The sequence below is a fragment of the Mauremys mutica genome, chromosome 5 (assembly GCF_020497125.1).
Source record: "Mauremys mutica isolate MM-2020 ecotype Southern chromosome 5, ASM2049712v1, whole genome shotgun sequence".
Classification (NCBI taxonomy): domain Eukaryota; kingdom Metazoa; phylum Chordata; order Testudines; family Geoemydidae; genus Mauremys; species Mauremys mutica.
Window position 1 is genome coordinate 39,421,618 of NC_059076.1, and position 22,139 is coordinate 39,443,756.

Genomic DNA, 22,139 nt, shown 5'->3' on the forward strand with positions numbered 1-22,139 from the left:
CTTCCAAAAAGCAGTCTGATTGGGTGAGTTAATTTCTTTAAAGAACAATTGAATAATACAAACAAAACAGCTCCTAGGTCTACAGGCATAGTCAGCAACAGATGTACAGAACATATTACACACTGAAGATTTGTAGCCCAGGCTCACCTCTGGTAGTAAAAGGCGAATCTCTTCCCCAACACGTCATTTATGTGTTATTGATGACTGTGGGCAACGATGAGAAAAAAACAACTTTCAGGATCTAGAAGCAGAATAATCCTTTGCCCCACATAAAGGATCAGGATTTGGGGGAGTTTTGAAATAGGAACATGTACAATTTCAAATATCTCTTGCAGAGCTTCATATAGTACCTTGCCAAAGCATGAAAAAGTTGCAAAACCTATTAAGCTTTTTTAAAAAACAAAACCAAAAAACTCTGCTCAATATGAAAACGTGTTTTCTCCATCTTAATTAGCATGGAGTGAGCTAAATTCAAACTGAATGTGTTAGGGCAGTTGTGAAAAGCCTGACTAATTGAGAGTTCTTTTTGTGTACTATTTTAGGCCCTTATCCTGCAAATGTACACAAATGGGCACAAAAGTAACTTCACCTGTGAGCAGTCTGCCTTCAATGGAGCTACCCAAATGCATACATTTTAAGCACATGTGTAAGTGTTTGCAGGCCTGGGCTTTTGTTTCTAACACAGAATCAGCCTCTGTGGTAATATTTCAGTGCTTCTGTTCTTGGCAATATTTCTGCCAGGACTGGAAGTAGAGAAGCACCTGAAATCAGGAGGAAGAGAGAGAAATTGTTCTCTCAAGATTTGCAGCTTAAGTTTGCAGACATCAGTGCTTTAGGTAAGTTTCAGAAAATCGTTCAAAATTTGAATCCTCCTTGTACAATGAACATGAACTCCTAACCTTTTGATTTTAACAAATTCCTGATCCTAACCAATATTAAAGCAGACTTTACCTGAACTTGTTCACTTCTTCCCTTGGTTCTGTCCAAGGGGCATGGGAAGGCTTCATGGTATCATGCACATTCCTGTTCTCCACTGTACTTCCTTTTGGCGCATTTTGCCGATAATTCAGCAAGTCCCTGCTAGTCATTTCTGAGCGAATCAAATTTGATACAAACTCTTTCTCTGAAACACCAAAAATCATTAAAAAAAAAAAAATTCTTTGAACGAGGTTGCTTTAAAAAATTGAGGAAAATGGAAAATGCTGTATTAAATCTGAATTGTATGTAAATATGCACAGCATGTATAGTTCATGAGTGCTAGACTGTTCTTATTAACAAACTATAATTGTTTCAGTTTAAAAAAGCTGGAAAGGAATTTCCAGTTAAACAATGACAGTAGTTGCTCTAACAATATTAACCGCAGGTTTCTATTGTATATCCAACTTTGCCCAGCCCCTTCTCCCTAGAGTGTTAGTCATATCTGCCTCCAAATTGGTTGGGTAGAATTTTTCTACAAAAACATGAAGTGAGCAGAAATGTTTAGTAGAGTTGAAAAACTATACCACTTGCTATTTTGTTTCTTTAAACCCATAGCTTACTGACATCCCCTTTCTATGAGATGTAGGCTGTGATATTCTGGGGTTGGGGGGGGAGAGTCTCTCTCTCTCTCTCTCTCTCTCTCTCTTCCAATAGCCTTTGGGACCTAGCTCATTCAACTTAAATTTGGAACATCACAGGGCTCACTGACTCTGATGAGCTGAGTGTAGCATGCCTGTTGGAGATTTAACTTTCTCAGGATAGATCTGAAAATGTAAACATGCCCAAGGAGGCTCATTAATTAAATTTTCTACCAAAAAGTTTGCACCTCTGGTTCAGGCCTATGTCTAGCTAGCAGCCCTAGCCAAGTTCTCTGCATGGACACTTCCAGGTAAGTCCTTAAAAGCAGAATTAAATCAATTTATAACAGGGTTGGCTAAATAAAGAAGTTGGCTGGTATGATCATCTGGGGCAGTGTAACTACCCATAAGTAGGTAATAACACATGACTGGCAGACATTGTGCTGGCATAAACTGTGCATTAAGCAGGTGCTGAGGCTAAAGCCAAAGAATGAGTGCTTGGAGCACTTGTGAATTGGTACTGTAGCAGTGTAATATACACACTTTCCTGTGGTGTTTTTTTTTCTTTGAGCAGTGTGTTTCAGGGGCCTTTCCAATTTACGGATCAGCTTCTACTACCATCATTGAGATATGATCCTTCTTACAGAAGATGTACCTTTCAAAAAGAATAATTCAACCAAGGCTGTTGTGGGAAGGACATACTGTCAATGATACCCTACTAATCAAAACTACTACCCCTAGTCCAACCACACACGACCAGATTCTGCCCTCATTTTCATCTTTGCAGGCTCACAAATTCAATTCAATGGGAACTCCAAAGGTATTGCACAAGTGTAAGAGAATGCAGAAAATGGCCTTGTGGTTAACTGGGGAAATGTGTATGTTATTTATAATGTGTGACTCAGTTTCCCTGTTCAATTTTCTATTGCTTACTTACTGACTGCATAGAGCTAAATCAAATGAGGCTGTAAAGGGGTTGTTGTAGAACTGAACAGAAATGAAACAATGACACAAATAAGTCTCTCACATACCCAGCTTCAAGGGAGTGAAAATAACAATGACTGGACTACCAGTTGGTGATGAATTGCCTGGCTGGCTAAATTCAGGCTCGGATGTTTTACTCTTCCCAAGGCTAAGCCTCAGATCAACAGACCCTCACTGGTTAAAAAAAGTTCCCCTGGCAGAAAAGTTTTTTGGGGGACGTGAGCTGATGGAAGCTGGCTGGGATGTATGTGTCAGTGGAAAAGCTGGGAGGATCCACTCAGAGCCAGAGGGAGAAGGCCACAAGCAGGTTAGGGTATTTCTCCTATGTAAGAGGGGAAGTAAGCCAGACACACCTCCACTATGGATAGAGTGGCTAAGATTAAGGAAGGGAAAATGGATGTAGGTCTTTGTTGTTTTAAATCTGTTTCTCTAAGCACTGTGTACCTTTTAGGCAAAAGAAATGATGTTCTGTTTTGAAGAAGCTGTGTCTGTCTCATCAGGGGCAGCTCTAGGTATTTTGCCGCCCCAAGCACGGGAGGCAGGCTGCCTTCGGCGGCTTGCCTGCAGGAGGTCCCTGGTCCCGCAGATTCGGCGGCACGCCTGCGGGAGGTCTGCCGAAGCCACGGGACCAGCAGACCCTCCGCAGGCATGCTGCCGAAGGCAACCTGCCTGCCGCCCTCGCGGCGACCGGCAGAGCACCCCCCCGTGGCTTGCCGTCCCAGGCATGCGCTTGGCATGCTGGTGCCTAGAGCCACTCCTGTGTCTCATTGCAAATGTGTGCTGTCTTATGCTCCCAAAGAGAAATCCAGATGGAGCTGCTGAATTAGTCACAGTTAGAAACCAGGGAGCTGTAACCCAAGTCCTGGTCTGAGAGTGTGTGGATTGTGGAGTTCCACCCACAAGTTGTAAAGACCTGACACCTGTGGGGTTGCATTTGGTGAGACCGTGAGAAAAGATAGTAGTGCAGCTAGCTAGGTAACTGTGACAAGTCTACTATTATTTTAACAAATGCTCATTTTACCTCTTATACTTGCCCTTGCCAGCCACTCTTGGATCTCTGCAAGGGAGTCTGTCTGTAGAATGTCACGGAGTTTTTCCAAGACCTGGAAGAAGGGCAGTACAATAATGACTAAAAAGGGGGTGCAAATATGCCAGACAGATTTATAGTAGGGCAGTGAAATGATTGTTGTTTTTTTTTAATGTGAGATTTAAAAAAGTCTACGTTCATTGCAGTTTTAATCACACTGTTAATAATAGAATACCAATTTACAAGTTCACCCGGTCCTACTTTTTTCAGCAAATCGCTAAGACAAACAAGTTTACATGTACGGGAGATACTACTTCCCACTCTTTCTTTACAGTATCACCTGAAAGTGAGAACAGGCGTTCATGTGGCACTGTTGTAGCCAGCATTGCAAGGTATTTACATGCCTGATATGCTAAACATTCATATGCCCCTTCATGCTTTGAATTCTAGGGTCTAAAGTTTGACATTGTTTTGTTTTTGAATGCAGTTATGTTTTTAAAAAAAAAATTCTACGTTTGTAAGTTGCACTTTCACAATAAAGAGATGGCACTATAGTACTTGTATGAGGTGAACTGAAAAATACTATTTTCTTTTTTTACAGTGCAAATATTTATAATCAAAATAATATAAAGTGAGCACTGTACGCTTTGTATTGTGTTGTAATTGAAATAAATATATTTGAAAATGTAGAAAAGCACCCAAAAATATTTATAATACATTTAAATTGGTATTCTGTTGTTTAAAAGTGTGATTAACACTGCAATTAATCACAACTATTTTTAATCTAGTTAATTTGTTTTGTGTTAATCGCGTGCGTTAACTGCAATTAGTTGACAGCCCTACTTTATAGCACTAAACCGTTTACGATTTTTGCCTGTTTCAGTTCAGCCCCAATTTTGTGAAATTGAGTGTGCAAAATTTTACAGTTGTACAAACTGCCCAGAATGAAATTGCCTTTAAAAAAAAAAAAGTTTTGTACCACCCTAATAGACAGACAGACATACCATGCAATGAGGAGAGCACTATCTATGCAGCGGAACTGGAGCTTTGGGGAGTATGCCATGTACACAGCATTGCAGAGAGCACTGATTGCAGCTCAGGTAGCTACTATTCTGCTCTGTCCATTTCTAACATTTCCAATAGGAATACTTTATGAGGCTTCCAGTTTGGCAGGGGCAGCTCCCTAGGAACTCCCAAAATAACTTCTGAATACAAATTAACAGGTCAGCTAGATCCAGGCCACAAGAATTGAAACCTCCATGCGCCCTCTTCTGGGAAATGGAAACATAACACAAAAGGTTACCACTTACTTTTATTTCCTGATCCAGATAGTTTGGAACATAGTTCATATTCTCTCTGACTTCTGGCTTGTAATGCATAAAACGGGCTGGAGAAGAGGGACGGGTAAGAGAAGAAGGATGGATCTCATGGCCAACTGCAGTCAGAGGACGAGCTGGTTGTTTTTTCAAAGGATCTTCCTAAGTGGAAAGTAAGGTATGAAAGGATTCAGCAGATACCACTTACACAATTAAAGGCTAAATGAAGAAGTACCCAATCTTGCGTCCCTAGAAGCTAATGATTATTTTACCATTGGCTTCAGTGGGAGTAGAAATCATTACTAAAACTGTTAGAGATTCCATGCAACAGGGCCAGAAAAAGGGAGAAATACACTTCATAATTTAGTCTCCAATCACTGGTCACAACCGATGCAATGCCCCAATATGCCCACATGTTGGTGCCATAGACCCAGATCCACAAAGGGACTTTGTTGAGTTAGTTTAGGCACCTACAGAGTTAGGAGGCAGCCAAACGGATTTTGTGGATCACAAAGGTACCTAAAATTGGGACTTAGGTGCCTAAAACTGTGGTTTAGACACCTAAAGAGCTTTGTGGATCTGGGTCATAATCCTTAAATCTGGATTTTTCATATTAAAAAAGAAAATCTCTGTGGATGTGAGTCATTGTAGGCAAAGGTTTGCCTTCAAACCCCTGTTATGGGAGAGTTATAAACTCCCAAAAAAGCAGGGAGTTGGAAAAGCACTCTATGCAAACTGGTGCCAGGGGATCGGGACTCCTGGGTTCCGTTCCCAGCACTGACACTATATAGTGTTGCGTGAGTCACTTAATTTCTCTGTACCTCAGTTTACCAATCGGTGAAAAAATGGGTATAATATTGCCCTTAACAGGATGTTGTGTTTGTAAAATGCTTTGGGGATCTTAGAAGAAAGGTGCTCTAAGTGCAAAGTGTAACTAATTGAATTGTTAACTATAGCAGATTACTGAGCATGGCTATAAAAGAAAAACTGTCCTCTTGTATATAATGCAGCACATGCTCAGACTCTTAATTAGTTTAAATTATTGACATGAAAATGCTGAAGAATGAAAAGTTAGACAATGTTTATACGTTTAGAGATGAAACCACATCATTTCAAAGCTCCCTCCTCTACTTGCTTGATGTTTATGATCCCTCATTTTGGGTCCTTGTAATATTTTAAAGGGTGCAGTGTGTGTTGCACAGTTGCTCTCCCTGGCAGTGTGAGAGCTACAAGTGAATGTACAGGACCTAGGTGCTGAGGCATAGAGCTGCTATGAATAACTGCAAATCTCTCTTTACCTTTCTCAGTAAAACAAGGGAGTCTCTTGACCTTTTAGAGAACTCAGCCGTTTCTTCTCTTCCAGGCTCTGGAAATTAATACAGAAATGTGTTTTCCATTAGCTTATGTTGAAATCAAGACAATAAAATTTAATTTTAACAGTCTGTGGGGTTATAGGGGCAAGGTTGCGGAAGATTGGCGAGGAGCTAAGTGGCAGACCGAGTATGTGATTGAATGTGGGCGGAAGATGCAGGCCATTCAGTGGACTTTGGCTGATAGACCTTGCTAAGATATGGTTTAGTACAGTTCAGCATATTTTTGTCTGTAAACAAGTCAGTTTATATAATATATACAATTTATGAATGTAATGAGTGTAGCCAGCTGTTGACCCCATATAACCCTGAGATTAGCGTGGGGGATATAACCGCAAAAAACTCCCCTTGGCGGAGTCCTGCCTGGCCAGCTGTCCCGGACGGCCAGCTCCGTGCACCTCAGGGACTTACACTCCAAGCTGCGTGGGGAGTCCTTCTTTCAGTAAAGCCTTGCTTATTACCCTCAGGCTGAGTGTTATTCTTTCGCCAGTATCTTGGCCCTCCTTCCGGGCACAGGGGTTATGCAATATTGTGGCTACTCACGTGAACCTGGTCGCAATGGACCTTTCCCAATGTGTGGATAAGCCTGGAGGCTTAGTGTAGTGCTGCTAGGAGATGGCGTGCCCATGCCTTGCCCAGTTAGCCCATGTTGCTGATCATATTCTCGCTGTGGGATTAGGATTTTGCCGACAGCCTGGTATGGTCTTGAAAAACTCCCTGCATCTCTCACAACACAGACAGGTGCGTTATTTAACCCTGGAGGAGAGGAGCACACAGATGCAAACTTTATCACCATAAACAGACCATCTCAGGGATAGGACCTCTGCTGGATGGGTGGAGGCTGCAGCTATCAAAACTCATTGATTTTTGTGTGGCGTGAATTTAGTGCCTGTGAAAAGGAGAATGTATACAGTACCAGAATATGTGCCGCACAGAAAGGAGAGTGCCAGCGTCTCCGTGACTCTTATGCTAATCCAATAGGCCTTAATCATGACTCTGGGTCGTCTGCTTGGCCCCTCGTAACCTGTTCTGGCAGAGACCAAGAATGCTGCAGAAGGTGTGTGCACAGCCCTTGTGGGGAGTGGACACCTCATGTCCTTTGAGAAATGACCCTTCTAGCTAATGCTTGAAGAGAGATGCTTTGACAAATTCTGCATCCAGCTCTTTCTAGGTGGAGAAAGGAGGTATTTTTATTTATATTGCTTGATATATATATGCTGGCAGGATTGGCAGGTTCTGTGCAAGTTTCCTCTGCATCTCAAATAGTTCTGTGTGTTGCTCTGGGCTTCTTCTCTTAGCAGGCCGCTCTTGGGGCTTGTCTGCATGGGAAAGTTAGTGCACAGTAAGCTAGGGTGCGAATGTAAAGCACACTAAGAGTGCTCTTGAGTGGCTTAGCTTAATGTACTCCTAAAACATTAAGCTACTGTGCATGAAGGTGAGAAATGTGTGTCCACACTGTGAACTAGTGCAGGGGGCTAGTATGCACTGGGTATTCCACACTAGCTATTGCAGACTTTTTCCTTCATGTAGACAAGGCCTTACAACCCACTGAGATTTGCTCTAGATTCCCTTATGTTTTTAAATTGGTATGGAACCAAAACCCCAAGTGTAGCCCTTCGAGGCCACACCTGGGTAATCAGAAACCACCTGTTATAGTTCCCCCAAAACAGACAAAATTAAATCAGCAGGTTTTCCACAGTTCTGCTTGTGACCATACAAACACCAAGTCTCTGCTTATGTAGCTAAAGGAGCCACTGCTAGCACAGTTGGCAGAGGGAACTGTTAAACATTTGAATAATAGGTATGATCTATTCCAGTAGAGGGCAGAGTAACATAGATGCTGGCCTGTTTGTAGTCACCTGGTAATCTAGTGATGATGATGTCCTAACTGCTTTCCTTTTTTTCCCCCTTGGGACAGCTGCCCGATAGAGCAATACAAATTTACTTAACAGGGGTTAATAGATAGAAAATGCTAATAGACTGCTAAGTATTAACCATGGACCTGCCTGCAGGCCTCCTCTCCTTGGATAAGGGATGCAACAGTTACAGTGTAAGGCTTTCTAATTTTTGTCTTTCAGATGCCATCAGGCACATGTGTTTTGCTTTTATAAACTTATTTTAATAACTTGTGTGTCCTTCTTATCTCTGTGCAGATTCAGAGAGTTCAGGGCCAGAAGGGCCATTAGATCATCTAGTCTGGCCTCCTGTATATCACAGGCCATTACATTTCACCCAGTTATCCCTGCAGGCTAAATTGTATCTTCTAGAAAGGTATCCAGCCTTGATCTGAAGATAGCAAGAAATGGAGACACTGCCACTTCCCTTGGAGGTGTGTTCCAATGGTTAATCACTGTCACTCTTGAAAAAAAATTGTGCCTAATTTGTTGTTTGAATTTGTCTGGCATCAACTTCTGGTCATTGGTTCTTGTTATGTCTTTCTCAGCTAGATTAAAGAGCTCTTTAGTGCCTGGTATTTTTTCCCTATGAAGGTACTTATACACTGTAATCTAATCACCTTGCAGTCTGTTCTTTGATGAACTAAACAGACGGAGCTCTTTAAGCCTTTCTGCTCCAATTTTTCAACATCCTTTTTAAAAGGTGGTTACCGTAACTGTATGTATTATTTCATATCAGTCTCGCCAATGCCATAATAACCTCCCTACTGCCTCCCTCCTATACAACCCAGGACTGCATTAGCCTTTTTTGCCACAGCATTGCCCTGGGAGCTCATTGTGAGTTCCATGTTCACTGTGACCACTAAATCCTTTTCAGGGTCACTGTTTTCCAGCATACAGGCCCCCATTCCGAAGGGCTGGTCTGCATTCCTTGTTCCTAGGTGTATAACTTTGCATCTGCCTGTATTAAAACACATTTTGTTTGAATGGTCTCAGCTTCCCAACCAACCTAGATCACTGTATGGCTGCTTTGTCCTCGTTGTTGACTGTTCCCCCAATCTTTGCGTCATCCACAAATATTATCAGGAGTGATTTTATATTTACTTTCAGATCATTGATGAAAATGATGAGTAGTATCAGTCCTAGTACAGAACCCTGCTAGAAACACCTGCATTCAATTATAATTCCCTATTGACAACTACTTTTTGAGATCTGTTGGTTAGCCAGACCTTAATCCATTTAACATGTGCTTTATTGATATTATATAGTGCTAATTTTTTAATCAGAATGTTCTGTGGTACTAAGTCAAACATCTTACAAAAGTCAATGTCTCTTACATCTATGCAGTTACCATTATCAACCAAACTTGTAACCTCATCAAATGAAATAAGGTTTGCTTGACAAGGCCTTTTCCATAAAACCATGTTGGTTTGCATTAATTATATTCTTTATCAGTTGACTCCCATATCATCTTTTCTATTATTATGCCCACGATTGATATCAGGTTAACCAGCCTATAGTTACTTGGGCCATCCCATTTGCCCTTTTGGAATATTGGCACAACGTTAGTACTCTTCCAGTCTTCTGGAATTTCCCCAGTATTCCAAGATTTATTAAAAATTAACATCAGTGGGCCAGTTATCTCCTCAGCCAACTGGGATGTTTTTGGCCAAGTTTTTCAGCCCTGCTGCTTTTAAAATGTTTATCCTTAGTAGCTGTTGTCTAACATCCTTTTCATTAGACTGGAAAGCTCTTCATAATCAGAATCACGTGATAGGAGTACATCATCCTGCTTCTTTCCAAAAACAACAGAAATGTTTATTGAATACTTCCACTTTTTCTGCATAATTAACAATTTTACCATCTCCATCTAGGAATTGGCCTACACTGGTGTCTCTCACTGGGTTCTAGATGGGTCACATGACCAGTTTGAAGGGGAGGTGGGGATGATTGGAGAGCAAGCCCATCCCATAGTTACCCTTCAGCATTGCCTTCTGTCCTAGGGGGAGCTGGGTCTGGTGCTGCAGGACAGGGGCCCTGCTGTGAGGTGAGTGCAGGACCTCCCTCCCCTCTGTACTGGATGGGGGTTGCAGGTTGTGGTGCTAGGGCAGAGGGCGCAGCTATGCAGGGGTCAGTGCCCCCTCAACACAGGTAGGAGGAAGAAGTGGCCATGAAGGAGGAGGAGGACACTGGCCTATCATTTTGGGCCTCTTTCCTCTCCTCCCCATCCCTCCCTCCCCCCGAATTTGGACCCTGGATGTGTTTCAAAAGAGGACAAAATGTAGTTGGTGGGTGTGACATAGAGGACCATTTGTGGTTCACTACTCTGTGTTAGCAGCTCTTCTCAGGCCTGACATACTCACTACACTTAGCACACTGTTGTCATTATCTGCATCTAAAGGGTAGCATGTAAGATACCAATGGAAAACTCATAACTCACTGATCATTAATATTCTTGCAAGATGTCTGCACAGGGTGTGTACAAAGACTTATGAATATGTGCTAGAATTATGTTCTTAAAATGTGTTTGGCAAGCCATCCATAAGTCCAGTCTGCCCTAGACAAAGGAATGTGTATTTGTCTGTCTGTCCAGCCTGGGCATCAGGCAGAGACAATGAGAGTCCATCTACATATATAAGGTAAACAAAGCTATCCAGTGAGAGAGAAGACACCATGGCATTTACTCCCCAGCAAGAGAGAGAAATTTTCTCTTGGCAATAAAGGCTGGGTCTGAACCTCAAGTAAGTAATTGAATTAACTGATTGTATATAATATACTGTATTATAGAAGTATATCAGGTAAGGCCTCTTCTGAAAGCTAATGACATACTGGTGATTAATATCATTCTGAAATGTATGTATTAACACTATATGAGGAAATATGGATACTCAGTGATCTCATGCTTTAACGTCTGTGACCAAACACAGGGAGAAACAGCTGCCTTCCTTCCTGTCTGGGAGAAATCCTATCTACCTGTCTCCAATGAAATTAAGCAAGGGGAAGCCTCATTTTCTACAACTCAGCAGAGGGATGGGAAGTCCACAGGAAGAGAAGAACAGCATGAGGTCATCCTGAGCCTTGGAACAAAACAGTAAGTTTGGGAAGATGTATGGAGAGAGGAGAAGTCATCTTGGCATCTATTATTGGACAGACACAAGGGGCCAGAGCTTTTGCAAGCTGAGAAAGATAGTCCTTCAACCATGGGGTGTCTCCGGGAAGGGAAGAGTGGTAAGGACCTTGAACAAAGATTGTAGCTTATTAAGTTAGGCCTCAGCCATTAGAATGTGTATTTTTACTTTTCTTTGTAACCCTTTCTAACTTCATTCCTTCTACTTGGTATCACTTAACCCTGTGCCCTTTTGTTAATAAATGTGTTTTATCTTTCCAATAAACCAACTCAGTGCTGTGCTTGAGTGTGTATTTATCCCAGTAAAATTATTCATAGAATATCAGGGTTGGAAGGGACCTCAGGAGGTCATCTAGTCCAACCCCCTGCTCAAAGCAGGACTAATCCCCAGATCCCTAAATGGCCCCCTTAAGGATTGAACTCTCAACCCTGGGTTTAGCAGGCCAATGCTCAATTCACTGAGGTATCCCTGCCCCCAATAAGCTGCAATATGCTTTTGTCTCTTTAAAGGAGTAAACAAACCTTATTATTTCTCTGAGTGTTTCAAAAGAAGGCTGGACCCCTCAGGTCAGACAGTTTGGGGGAAATTCGGGACTGGGAATGTGGAGTCATGGCTGCATAAGGTAACTGGGAGATCAAGACCACTCTAGTCTTATTGTCATCCTCATGTGTGTCCCTAATGCAGCTGTTCCCCCAATCTTTTAAACACTTACATGCATGCTTCAAAGTTGACTTCACTGGGACTATGCGTGTGATTAAAGCTGAACAAGTCTGTACTATTTTCAGGATCGGAGCCTTATAAATTTAGGGCTTCAGAGCAGTTTCCATTATAACTCCATGTGTTAAACTTACAACATTCCAAAATGTGTGTCTTTTGGGCTGAAATTTTCGATGTTTGTTCCCTGACAGGAGGTGACTGTCAGGTAAATGTAGGTGCAAGTCCTTTCAGCTAGGTTTTTAATAATCCAAGAATGAAAAATATTTTTTCATAGTAAAAATAAATTTAAAAAGTAAGCACAGTTTTTATCAAGGTTACAGCAAAAACAATGGATTTAGTTTGTTGAAAACTGGGAACTTCTGATTTATTTTCTTATGAAAAATGTGTGACTGTTTGTTTCCCTTCCCCCCACTTCTGCCTTTGTATGGTTACCCCCCAGATGTGAATGGATTGTTTTGTTGTTTTTCTTGAAACCAGACAAACAAAGACAAAACTAGACAAATGACTGTGGGGAAATCATCTAGCATGAATGAACTATCAGGAATTAAATTAACCTCAGTGGTTTTATTGTAAATCTCTAGACAGATAAACATGTCTGGAGAAATAACACACCCTGGAGGGGATTAGAGGCCCAGCAAACAAAGAACTGAGAATTGTATAAAATGCCCAGCCTGATATAAAGGAGGGTTCACTCTCACTTGATGCAAGAACTAATAGGACACTTTGACCTAGAAGGGTTTAAAAGATCTGGAAACCTACCAGGGTTGTGTGTGGTTGATAGGTGTTACTTGGGAGTGGGCATGTAAGCTGTTTATTGTTTTATGGTATGTTTTCTGTATCATCCTTTTCCTCTGACTACATACTTTGCTTTCCGAAGACTGGATGGTTCCTGGTTAACCCTTTCATTGCCCCTGAGTCAGAACAGAATGGCTGTTGCTGCACTAAACTCAAACTTATTAAAGTGATCACAGTGAATTGCAGGAGGAATTGGAGCATGCACTATACATTCGCCCCAATCCTTTAGGTGCTGACAATGCACAAGGAAAGAATAGGACAGGTTTCATTTTTCTAGAAACTGGATGCCTGTGCTGCTGGCAACACCACTGCACTTTTCAGTAACAGGGACATCTATGAAAAAATTGCATAGGGGAAAGGAGTATGATAGAAATCAGCAGCAGTGCTGCACAAAAGCAAAGGAACCGTGGCAGGCACCACGAATAGACTCAGAAATACTGATTTAAAAAAAACAAACCAACCTCAGAATATATTTTAAAATACAATTTGTGGTATGTGTGCATCATATATGGGGGGAAATCCTGCTCCTGGTATGAATTTTAAGAATGCTGTTGTGACTAATGTGCTGTAATAATTATGGATCTATGAAAAGTTGATATCTGTGTCTTGAGCGCTTGGGGATGGGCTGAGCGCAATCTTTAAATTTAAATGTTAAAAGGAAAAAGCCATGCAGATGCTTACCCGAGGTCCCTTCCCTTTCATGGGCTCATCTGTACTCAGCAGGTGGGATTGACTAGATTGTGGTGGAGTCTCAAATAGGTCATGGCTGGAACCCCCCACCGCATCTCCCTCTTCCTTCCCGTTCATGGCAGGTGTGTCTGTCTCAAGCTCCTGAGAGGTATCCAGAGTGGTCTGTGGGGTGCAGGTGGGGTCTCCACTAAGTATGGCATGCTGCTCATAAAAGTGACAGGTCTGCAGCTGAGCATCAAATCAATTGTTGCCCTCCCTGGCGGTGTGGTATGCCTGCCGCCAGTGCCGCACCAAAGGCGAGTGAGGCACTTGCCTCGGGCGCACAAAGCCGAGGGGCGCAGAAAGCGGTGGAGGAAAAAAAAAGCTGCTGGCACGGAGATATTCATAACCCCGGGTGATCTCCCCACCCAGCCCCCCGTGCCTCCCCCGAGTATCCCCCGGCCCCGACTTCCCTTCCCCCCCATGGGGTCCTAGTGGCCCCCATCTTGACTTCCAGGGCAGACTGACTCTGAGCCTGCCCTTCTCCCTCAGACCCTTTCATTTTCCAATGGGACCCTCCACCAGCCCGCCCCCCCCCACCCGCAGTCACTGCTCCTGCCCCATGCTGGGCAGGGAGGCAGCCCCATCCCTCACCCCCAGTGATGCTACAGTCAGGGGCAACAGCAGGGGAGGAGGCGCACGCAGCACCCTCTGGCACCCACCACAGGGGAGGGGAGGGAGATTCCTGGACCTGAGAGGGGCCCTAGGGGCACATGCAGTGACAGTGGTGGGGGTGAGTGTGCTGCTGGGTGGGCAGGAAAGGGGGTTCTCCTCCCCCAGAGCTTGCTGCTGCCGGCAGGGAAAGGGCTGGGGGGAGTCCTCCTCTCTGGCCCCTGTCCCGGAGCAGCCTGCCTACACCCCAAACTCATCCCCAGCCCTGCCCCACCCCAGAGCCCACCACCCCAGTCAGAGCTTTCACCCCCCACACCGCACCCTCAACCCTCTGCCCTGAGCCCCTCCAGCACCCCAAACACCTCATCCCTAGTCCCAGATAGAGCCCTCGCCCCCCCACACTCGTACTCTGGCCCTGAGCCCCTCCCACACCCCAAACCTCCCAGCCCCAGACAGAGCCCTCACCCGTACTCTCGCCCCGAGCCCCTCCCACACTCCAAACCCCTCATCTTCAGCCACAACCCACAGCGCTCACTCCTGCAGCCCATCCCTCTGCACCTCTCCCATCCCCAAACTCCCTCCCAGAACCTGCACCCCCTCCCTCCACACTCCCCATCCCCAAACTCCCTCCCAGAGCCTGCACCCCAATCCCCTGCCCCAGCCTAGGGCCTGCACCCCAGACCTCCCTCACCCAAACTCCCTCCCAGAGCCTTGAGCGGGTGGGGGGTGGAGTTTGGGCGGGGGTGGGTTCTGGGCACCACCAAAATTTCTACAAACCTGCTACCCCTGATCCTGCCCTGCAGACCTGATTTCCCAGCATTCTCAGGACACATGCTGATCCCTAGTGGCCACTGCTGATATCCAGCACCTCCCTCCGCTCTTAACCTGTGAGTCCCTCTCTGGATTAGAACTCGACTGGAACCAAAGACCATCTTGGAAGCAACATTACCATCCCAAGCAGTTCAAAATCATGAGTTAGACCCCACCCCCCCAAAATCACAGGCTGTACTGCCGCCGCTTAATTAATTATTCGGGGGCAATTTGGCGGCAGGCCCTTCCCTCCGAGAGGGACTGAGGGACCCGCTGCCGAAGAGCTGGCCCTGGGGGAGGGTGCAATTTTATATTCTTGCCTCGGGTGCAAAAATACCTAGTTACAGCTCTGCCTGCTGCAGTTCCTTGGCTTTCACGTGGCACTACTACTTATCCCTGTCACACCTTTTTCTCTGAATCCCCAGTGCAATGTTTTCATAGATGTCTATGTGTCTATGGCTGGTCCATAGCTGTGCTTGCATAGCCTCTTCTCCCCACAGGCCCAGGAGAGCCAATATCTCCTGTCTACTCCAGGCAGGAGTGTGTCTAGCATAGTCATTGGGCAGCTGCACACAAGGGAGAGCTGCTAGTTGTGCTCACCCAGGTAGGTAACCAGGAATAGATATTTCAAAAATACATGGGGGGCTACAAAGGAGGTTGTGGTTGCTGGGTTTCATGTCGCCTGGGCAGTGGAGTGTGAAATACTAGTTTGCCACCAAAGAAGTTATCTCCTGCGTAACGAAAGAAGACCCATCAACACAGGAGAAACCATTGTGGAACATGAGAGGACCAAAGATTTTGTTGATTGCTTCTCTTCCGGAAACTGCCCATGAAGAGGAAATGTGCAACTGAATTCCTCCCAACTGCTGAACTTGCAACTTGAAGCAGAAGGAGGGAGGGAATAAAAGGTGCTAACAAGGAGAAACTGTATCTTTCATGCTGCTTGGACTCTGAGGAACAAGAAGTATAAGCAAAAGATCCCCAGTGCTGGGCCTGTTTTAGCACTAAAGGACATATAGCGCTTGCCTATTATAGTAGTTTCTATTACCTTTTGAAACTTAAGACTTCTGTGTGTATATATGTTTACCTGCTTTAACCTTGTAAATAACTCTTACTTCCTTTTCCTTGTTAATAAATCTTTTTATAGTTCACTATTGGATTGGCTACAAGCATTGTCTTTGGTGTGAGATCTAAGGTGCAATTGACCAGGGATAAGTGACTGATCCTTTGGCACTGGGAGTAATCTAAATATTGCTGTGATCTTTCACCAAAGTATGCTCACTTGCATGTCAAAATAGATTGGAATACCCCAGGGGACTGTCTGTGACTCCATGTTAAGGCTTTTATAGTGCCTGAGGAGTTCACGCTTGATAATTGGTTGGTGAAATCTGAGAAAGGAACTCACAACCAACTTGGGGTTTGTGCCCTGTTCCCCAACAGTCTGCCCTGTGGTTGATACTCATGCTCTTGAGCCACTCCCAGGACCGCTGGACAGACACATGCACAAATAGGTCAACACAAGGTGACTTATGTCAACCTAACTTCATAGTGTAGACCAGGCCAAAGGCGATCTTTTATTCTTTCAAAAACCTCCATTCCAGATACAAGAAATAGTGTTACCTATTATGTATCTTTCAAAACTAGTTAGGAGCTGCTTTACCCTTCATTCCTCACTGCAAAAGGTACGTAAGCCAAGTGCTCCATAATTACTCCCTCCAGTCCTACATCCACTAATCTAATGCTTCTCTAATAACCAATTAGAGAGGGGTTTTTGTTCCCCTTAATGACTCACAATATATCTTTGGCAAAAGGCACCTGGCCATGTGTGACCATTTCCCCCCCAATACCACCCACACAGTGTATTTATACAGAAATTACACACAGGTGGGAAGTTTGATACTGAATATCCAGATAGCTCCATCAGTCTCAGCCTTTCCCAGGACCCTGCATCATGACCACCACTATATTTCTGGAGAAGGGGGATTGAATAGGGACTCCCTCCAGAGCCCAGCAAATGGTTAAGGACTGTAAACAAAAAGCCCAGAAACAGCTGCCCCTGAACTTTAAGGAAGTTTTGTATCTGGACCCAAGATTTGCAGCACAGGACCATTTTGTTAATTTGCTAAGTGACATGGAGCCCTTCCTTTCTCAGGGCCTTTGGGGGCTTCCCTCCTTGTATCTGCTGATTCAGGAAAGAAAGGAGTAGGAATGATGATCGCACCCTGGGCTCATGTATCAGTGAGTAGCACACTATCTCTAGACCATTGAGCTGGCATTACAAACTATATTGAAACGTATGACTGCTACTGGGGAAGGGTGAGCATTATTTAAGTGATGGCAGGTAGCTATGACATGTTGGTAGTTGTATAAGGGGATTTTTTCTCAATATGCTGTGCAGAGCTGTGCCAAATACAAGGTGGGAGGAGATGGGCTTCCTAAGGCTATGTCTACACTACCCTACAGATCGACGGTCCGGGGTTGATGTAGCAGGTCCACTAAATCGACTGCGGATCACTCCCCAGTCGACCGCAGGACTCTACCCAAACGAGAACAGTAAGGTAAGTCAACGGGAGAGTGCCTCCCGTCAACCCAGCGTAGTGTGGACCCTGCAGTAAGTCGACCTAAGCTATGTCGACTGCATATGTGAATAACGTAGCTGGAGTTGCGTAGTTTAGGTCAACTTACCGCAGTAGTGTAGACGTAGCCTAAGTATGATTTCTCAGAGCCTACGTCTCACCTTGTTCCACGGTAATCATGTTACATCCAGCCTATTGCTAGTGGGTTCTCGCAGCTGTCATTTATTGTTGCCTGCTCGTTTACATTTGAATTGTGCTTGGTAACTGGTTTTTAAAAAATGAAGTAGTTTGTAATGCTTTCTTCTTCAGAGAGAATAGTAAAACAGAATAGGAAGGAGAAATAGGTCCAAACTCTGCTGTCAATTTCAATGTTGTAAATTTGCCTTGTACAGAACACAATGGAATTAACTCCAGATTTACACCTGTATAACTGAGAGCAGAAATTGGCACTTAGTCTGCATATGCAGGTCTATTTACAGGAGATGCCTTTTAATTTTTGTTCTCTGAATGGAGCTGAAGCAGCGAATGTTCAAAGTCAGAGTAGGTCTTCGCTGCACAGTGAGGGTATGTCTGTGCTGCAAAAAAAAAAAAAAAAAAAAGCCGCAGCAGCAGAACCTGGGTCAACTGATGGGCTCTCAGGGCTTGCACTGTGGGGCTCAAAATAGCAGTATAGATGTTGTGGTGTTACTGTGGCTTTAAGGGAATGAATAGAATCTTCGGGGTGTGGGAGCTGACAGCTGGAGGAGGCAGTCTGGCAAATTCTCACTGCTTTTTCCAGATTTAGATCTGGCTCCTCTAACAGTTCCTTTCTTACACTGATAACGTTTATACCCATCACAATATGATCTCCTATTACTGACTGTGATAAAGCCAAAGGAGACCTTTTCAAAGATTTATAGAAAGCTATTTAGAAAATTCTGTTATACTTGTGCTAAAAAAAATCATTAAAAGAAGTGAGATGTGATGTTAGTGTGGCTTTAAGAGGGTGACTAGAATTTCCAAGGTGTGGGAGCTGACAGGTGGAGGAGGCTGTGGGTTTTAGGTTAGACATTAGGCTGACCTGAGCTAAGATGCTCTGTGTATATGTTAACTATGTATCTAATAAAGACTGTTGTTAAATTACCAGCTATGAATTATTAGTAAGGCTAGCGGATTACTTGAATATAAAACAACACAGTCATTTCTGCTCCGGCTGGAGCCCACGCTGTGAAACCTGGCGAGGAGAGAGGGTCTCGGAGTCCAGGGTCCAGCCTAACCGGAATATCTACACTGTTATTTTTAACCCCATTGCGCAAGCCTGAGTAAGATGACCTAGGCTATAAGACTCACTGCTCTGTTTTGGGGGCAGGTGGTGGTGGTGGTCTTTTGTTATTCCAGCATAGACATACCCTGACTGTCACCCAGGTTAGCCTAGCCTGGGTTTGAGCATCCCCCCTGCTAAGCCATACTTGAGTTACTGCATCTGCACTGGTGCTGCACCCCCCCCCCCCACACACACATACACATCTCACAACGTGTGTGTCACTAGGACTTCTGGGGCAAATCTCATCTTTGTACTGTGATGCTCTAGGATTGTTTCCCAGTCAGTTGTGAGAGAACTCATCTGTCTTGTGGGGATTGGAGGGGGGGAGGAGTGGGAGAAGGAGGACTGTCAGTTCCCAAGTGATTTATCCTGCATCTTCACTGCAAAACTGGTGGGTTCCATCAGTTAAAGTGGATCCTGGGCTCTAATCTGTACCCCCCGCCCTCGCTGGGTAAACTAACCCTGGCTTATAGCACCTAAGAGTCTGGGTAAAAGGTTTGTCTGTGTGGACAGTAGAGGGGTTTGGGCTAAAACCCAAGTAAGAGCCAGGGTTAATTCTACAATGAAGACTTAGCAATTTCCATGTATTAAGGTATCTGGAGGAAGGAATCACAGGATTCTGAACATGACAAGATAGGGTAGATTGTATTCTGCATCCCAAAAGGGCTCAGGTCTTCATTACTGCACAGTAGGAGACCTCAATGCTTTTCTACCTGTGCTATGAACATGCAGTGGTACATTCCTCTCCAGCAGGGAGTAGCAGGGCCTGGATGGTTTTGCCCTATTAAAATGAAGCAATTTCGTTAATAGGGACAATGGGAGATAGGCACCTAATTGTCATTTGTGCCTTTGAAAATCTCTCCCTTAAGTTAACCTTTAACTTACAACTTGTTAAAGTTAGTAACTTTCCAAATGGGAAGCAGGTGCCCTAGAATGTCAGTTGTGACTCAGCAGTTTAGTACCCTGTTAATTGATGACAGACTTTCACGCTAAACAAGGCTAACTTTGAAGAATGGATTATGTAAAAATGACACCTTCTTGCTTCCGGTGTGTGTTCAAAAATGGAGCTGGTCAGAAAATGAGGTGGGGGAGCATTGCAACATTTAAAAAAAATATATCATTTGTGCTGAAATTTTCTGACCAGCTCTAATTCAGAGTCGCACCACACCATCCTCTTGATTGTAGGGATTTTAAAAAACAAAAGAAAAGCTAACTCGTGTTAGTTGTATTGTCTCTCGTGTACTATAGAAGAATGAGTTAGGTTCCAATATGGTTCATGAATCATTATCCACAGATTTGTTAATTAAGTTCCAACCGCAGGGCCAAATTCTAAATGCCAGGCCCGCAAACCCAGTCTGAGACTTTTTAGATTATCTGACTCAGTCTTTCAGTATCTCCTTAGCTCTCCATCTCCTTTCCTCTCATTCTGGTACCTAGAGTTACACTTTGGATATGTTTTTTTCTTGTGAAACTGGAAACGAACACGTGAAGGATTTTTCGTGCATGCTGCTGAGTAATTTTTTTTTTTAAGACCTAAAACACACACATTTCTTTTCAGGAGAATCAGGCTGGATGTGCAACCTAGTTATGTGTCTCTAGGAGGATGCTTTACCTTGAATATGGCAGACTGTCCTGGGATGTGGGATGTGTCTGGAGAGAAAATAAGTTCCACTTGCTCTTCCAAAAGAAGAATCACTCGAACTTCTCTGTGTTATTACTTTGTAGTTGAACTCAGGCTCAGGCTGTTGTTTGAAATTGATATTCATGATGTAACTTTGCTATTCTCCCCACAGCGACTCTTGAGGTAGTGGGTCCTGACAGTGTCTCATCAGCAGCGGCCAAATGCTGGAAGTACAGAATAACAATAGTCATGGACACGAAGGGAGCAGAACACTTGAATTGCTACTTGTTTTTCTTGTGACTGTTTTACATTTTGTTACTGTCTCTTCAATATTCCTTCTGGGGCAGCCTTAAGTAAGCACAGGCTCAGCAGGAGTCTGTCTAAGGCTCCACTTCTAGGGGATGGCATAACAGTCTTGGGACTATTGGTCAATTACCGCCATCCAGCCCTGAACTGCTCTTCTACACATGCAAAGTCTCTTGCCCACATGGTCCACCATTCATTGCTGCACACAACTGAGCAGAAACAGGGACACCTCTTCGTAGGAGGAAATGACAGAGAGGGGAGACTGGATTTGTTGTTGAGTTGTGTGGGAAGAAGAGGGCAGGCAGTAATGGGTGAGGAAGAGGTGGGGCAGAAATGCTACCTTTCCTTAGGATTTTGATATTTTTATTAATACTAGCTGGTATTGTGATTGGATGGTAAAATACCATTCTACAGTTTGCTGTTGCCTAAAACTCAGATAGTGTAGTAGATAGATATATTTACAACTTACTACGTAGCTTTAGATATCTTTGACACACTACCTTCAGCTCGTTTCGTCCCCCCCTTCCCCTTATAATAATACTCTCACACTGTCTCTCTCAGCCCTGAATTTATCACCTTGGATAGGATATATTTGAGGCCACCAGCCCTAATGCAGCCTCCTAAGAATATTTGAATTATTTTATGCCATCTCTATACTTACATCATAAAAACCTTTCTCACTTATACTTCTTTCAATATGTATCAAAAGTAATTATTTTTCCCATGTGTGTGTTGCCAGAGGAGTAAAACTTGCTTGGCTGGTCTTGACTAATTTTTCTTTTGTAGATTTCCAATTCATAAGAAAAGATGAAAGCTGTTGTACCCTTTCAGAAGTCAGATGTAACAGTCTTGCCACCTAATTTCAGATCTGGGGTTTCTCTGGAACCAACATGACTATTTAATTCTTTCCCTTTATTACTGGCATTTATGTTACAGGGTTAATCATATAACAGGGAACAATCAATAAGCCATACACATGTTGTTGGTATTCTGCATGTCACATCATACCTGTATTTCAGTAGCTAGATGAGTACATAGGGTGTGCTGGTGGTTGTAACTTTCCACCTCCTCAATGCTGATTTGAGAGAGAACTCTAGTTCAGAGGACTCTAATCATTAGTAAATCAAATTCAATCTCTTTCCAGGAAAAGAAGGAAATGAAATCAAGGCATCATCAGAAAATCCCTGTTTGTAAACACTACATGCTGCCAGTTTTGGGTGTGGCAGGGTGGTCTGCCCCTTTAAGGGCTAGGCAGCCTAGAGCCAGCCTGGCCTGTTCTGAGGCAGAGCCCCTTTAAGAACAGGCCTTTGGGCTTGGTAGAGGGGGTTTTCAGACCCAGCTGGGGTAGATTGTATGATTGCCTGATGAGCACCTGATTCCTACCAAGGCTGACA

General features: G+C 43.8%; 1 protein-coding gene across 2 annotated transcripts in view; it reads right to left on the reverse strand.

Annotated features, from left to right (window-relative positions):
- C5H4orf17 (chromosome 5 C4orf17 homolog) overlaps positions 1 to 22,139 on the reverse strand; it is a 39,453-nt gene that overhangs the window by 3,478 nt on the left and 13,836 nt on the right. The window contains exons 2-8 of one of the 2 annotated variants that reach the window (XR_006579782.1): positions 20,431 to 20,663; positions 6,797 to 7,009; positions 6,182 to 6,249; positions 4,878 to 5,045; positions 3,562 to 3,643; positions 952 to 1,123; positions 148 to 204 (exon numbers count right to left, since the gene is read on the reverse strand). Coding sequence is in view for 1 of the 2 variants with exons in the window: in XM_045018958.1 (XP_044874893.1) it covers positions 952 to 1,123; positions 3,562 to 3,643; positions 4,878 to 5,045; positions 6,182 to 6,249; positions 6,797 to 7,009; positions 20,431 to 20,584 (857 nt within the window). In the remaining variant the exon portion in view is untranslated. The remainder of the gene's footprint in view (positions 1 to 147; positions 205 to 951; positions 1,124 to 3,561; positions 3,644 to 4,877; positions 5,046 to 6,181; positions 6,250 to 6,796; positions 7,010 to 20,430; positions 20,664 to 22,139) is intronic. The other variant, XM_045018958.1, reaches the window with a different exon arrangement.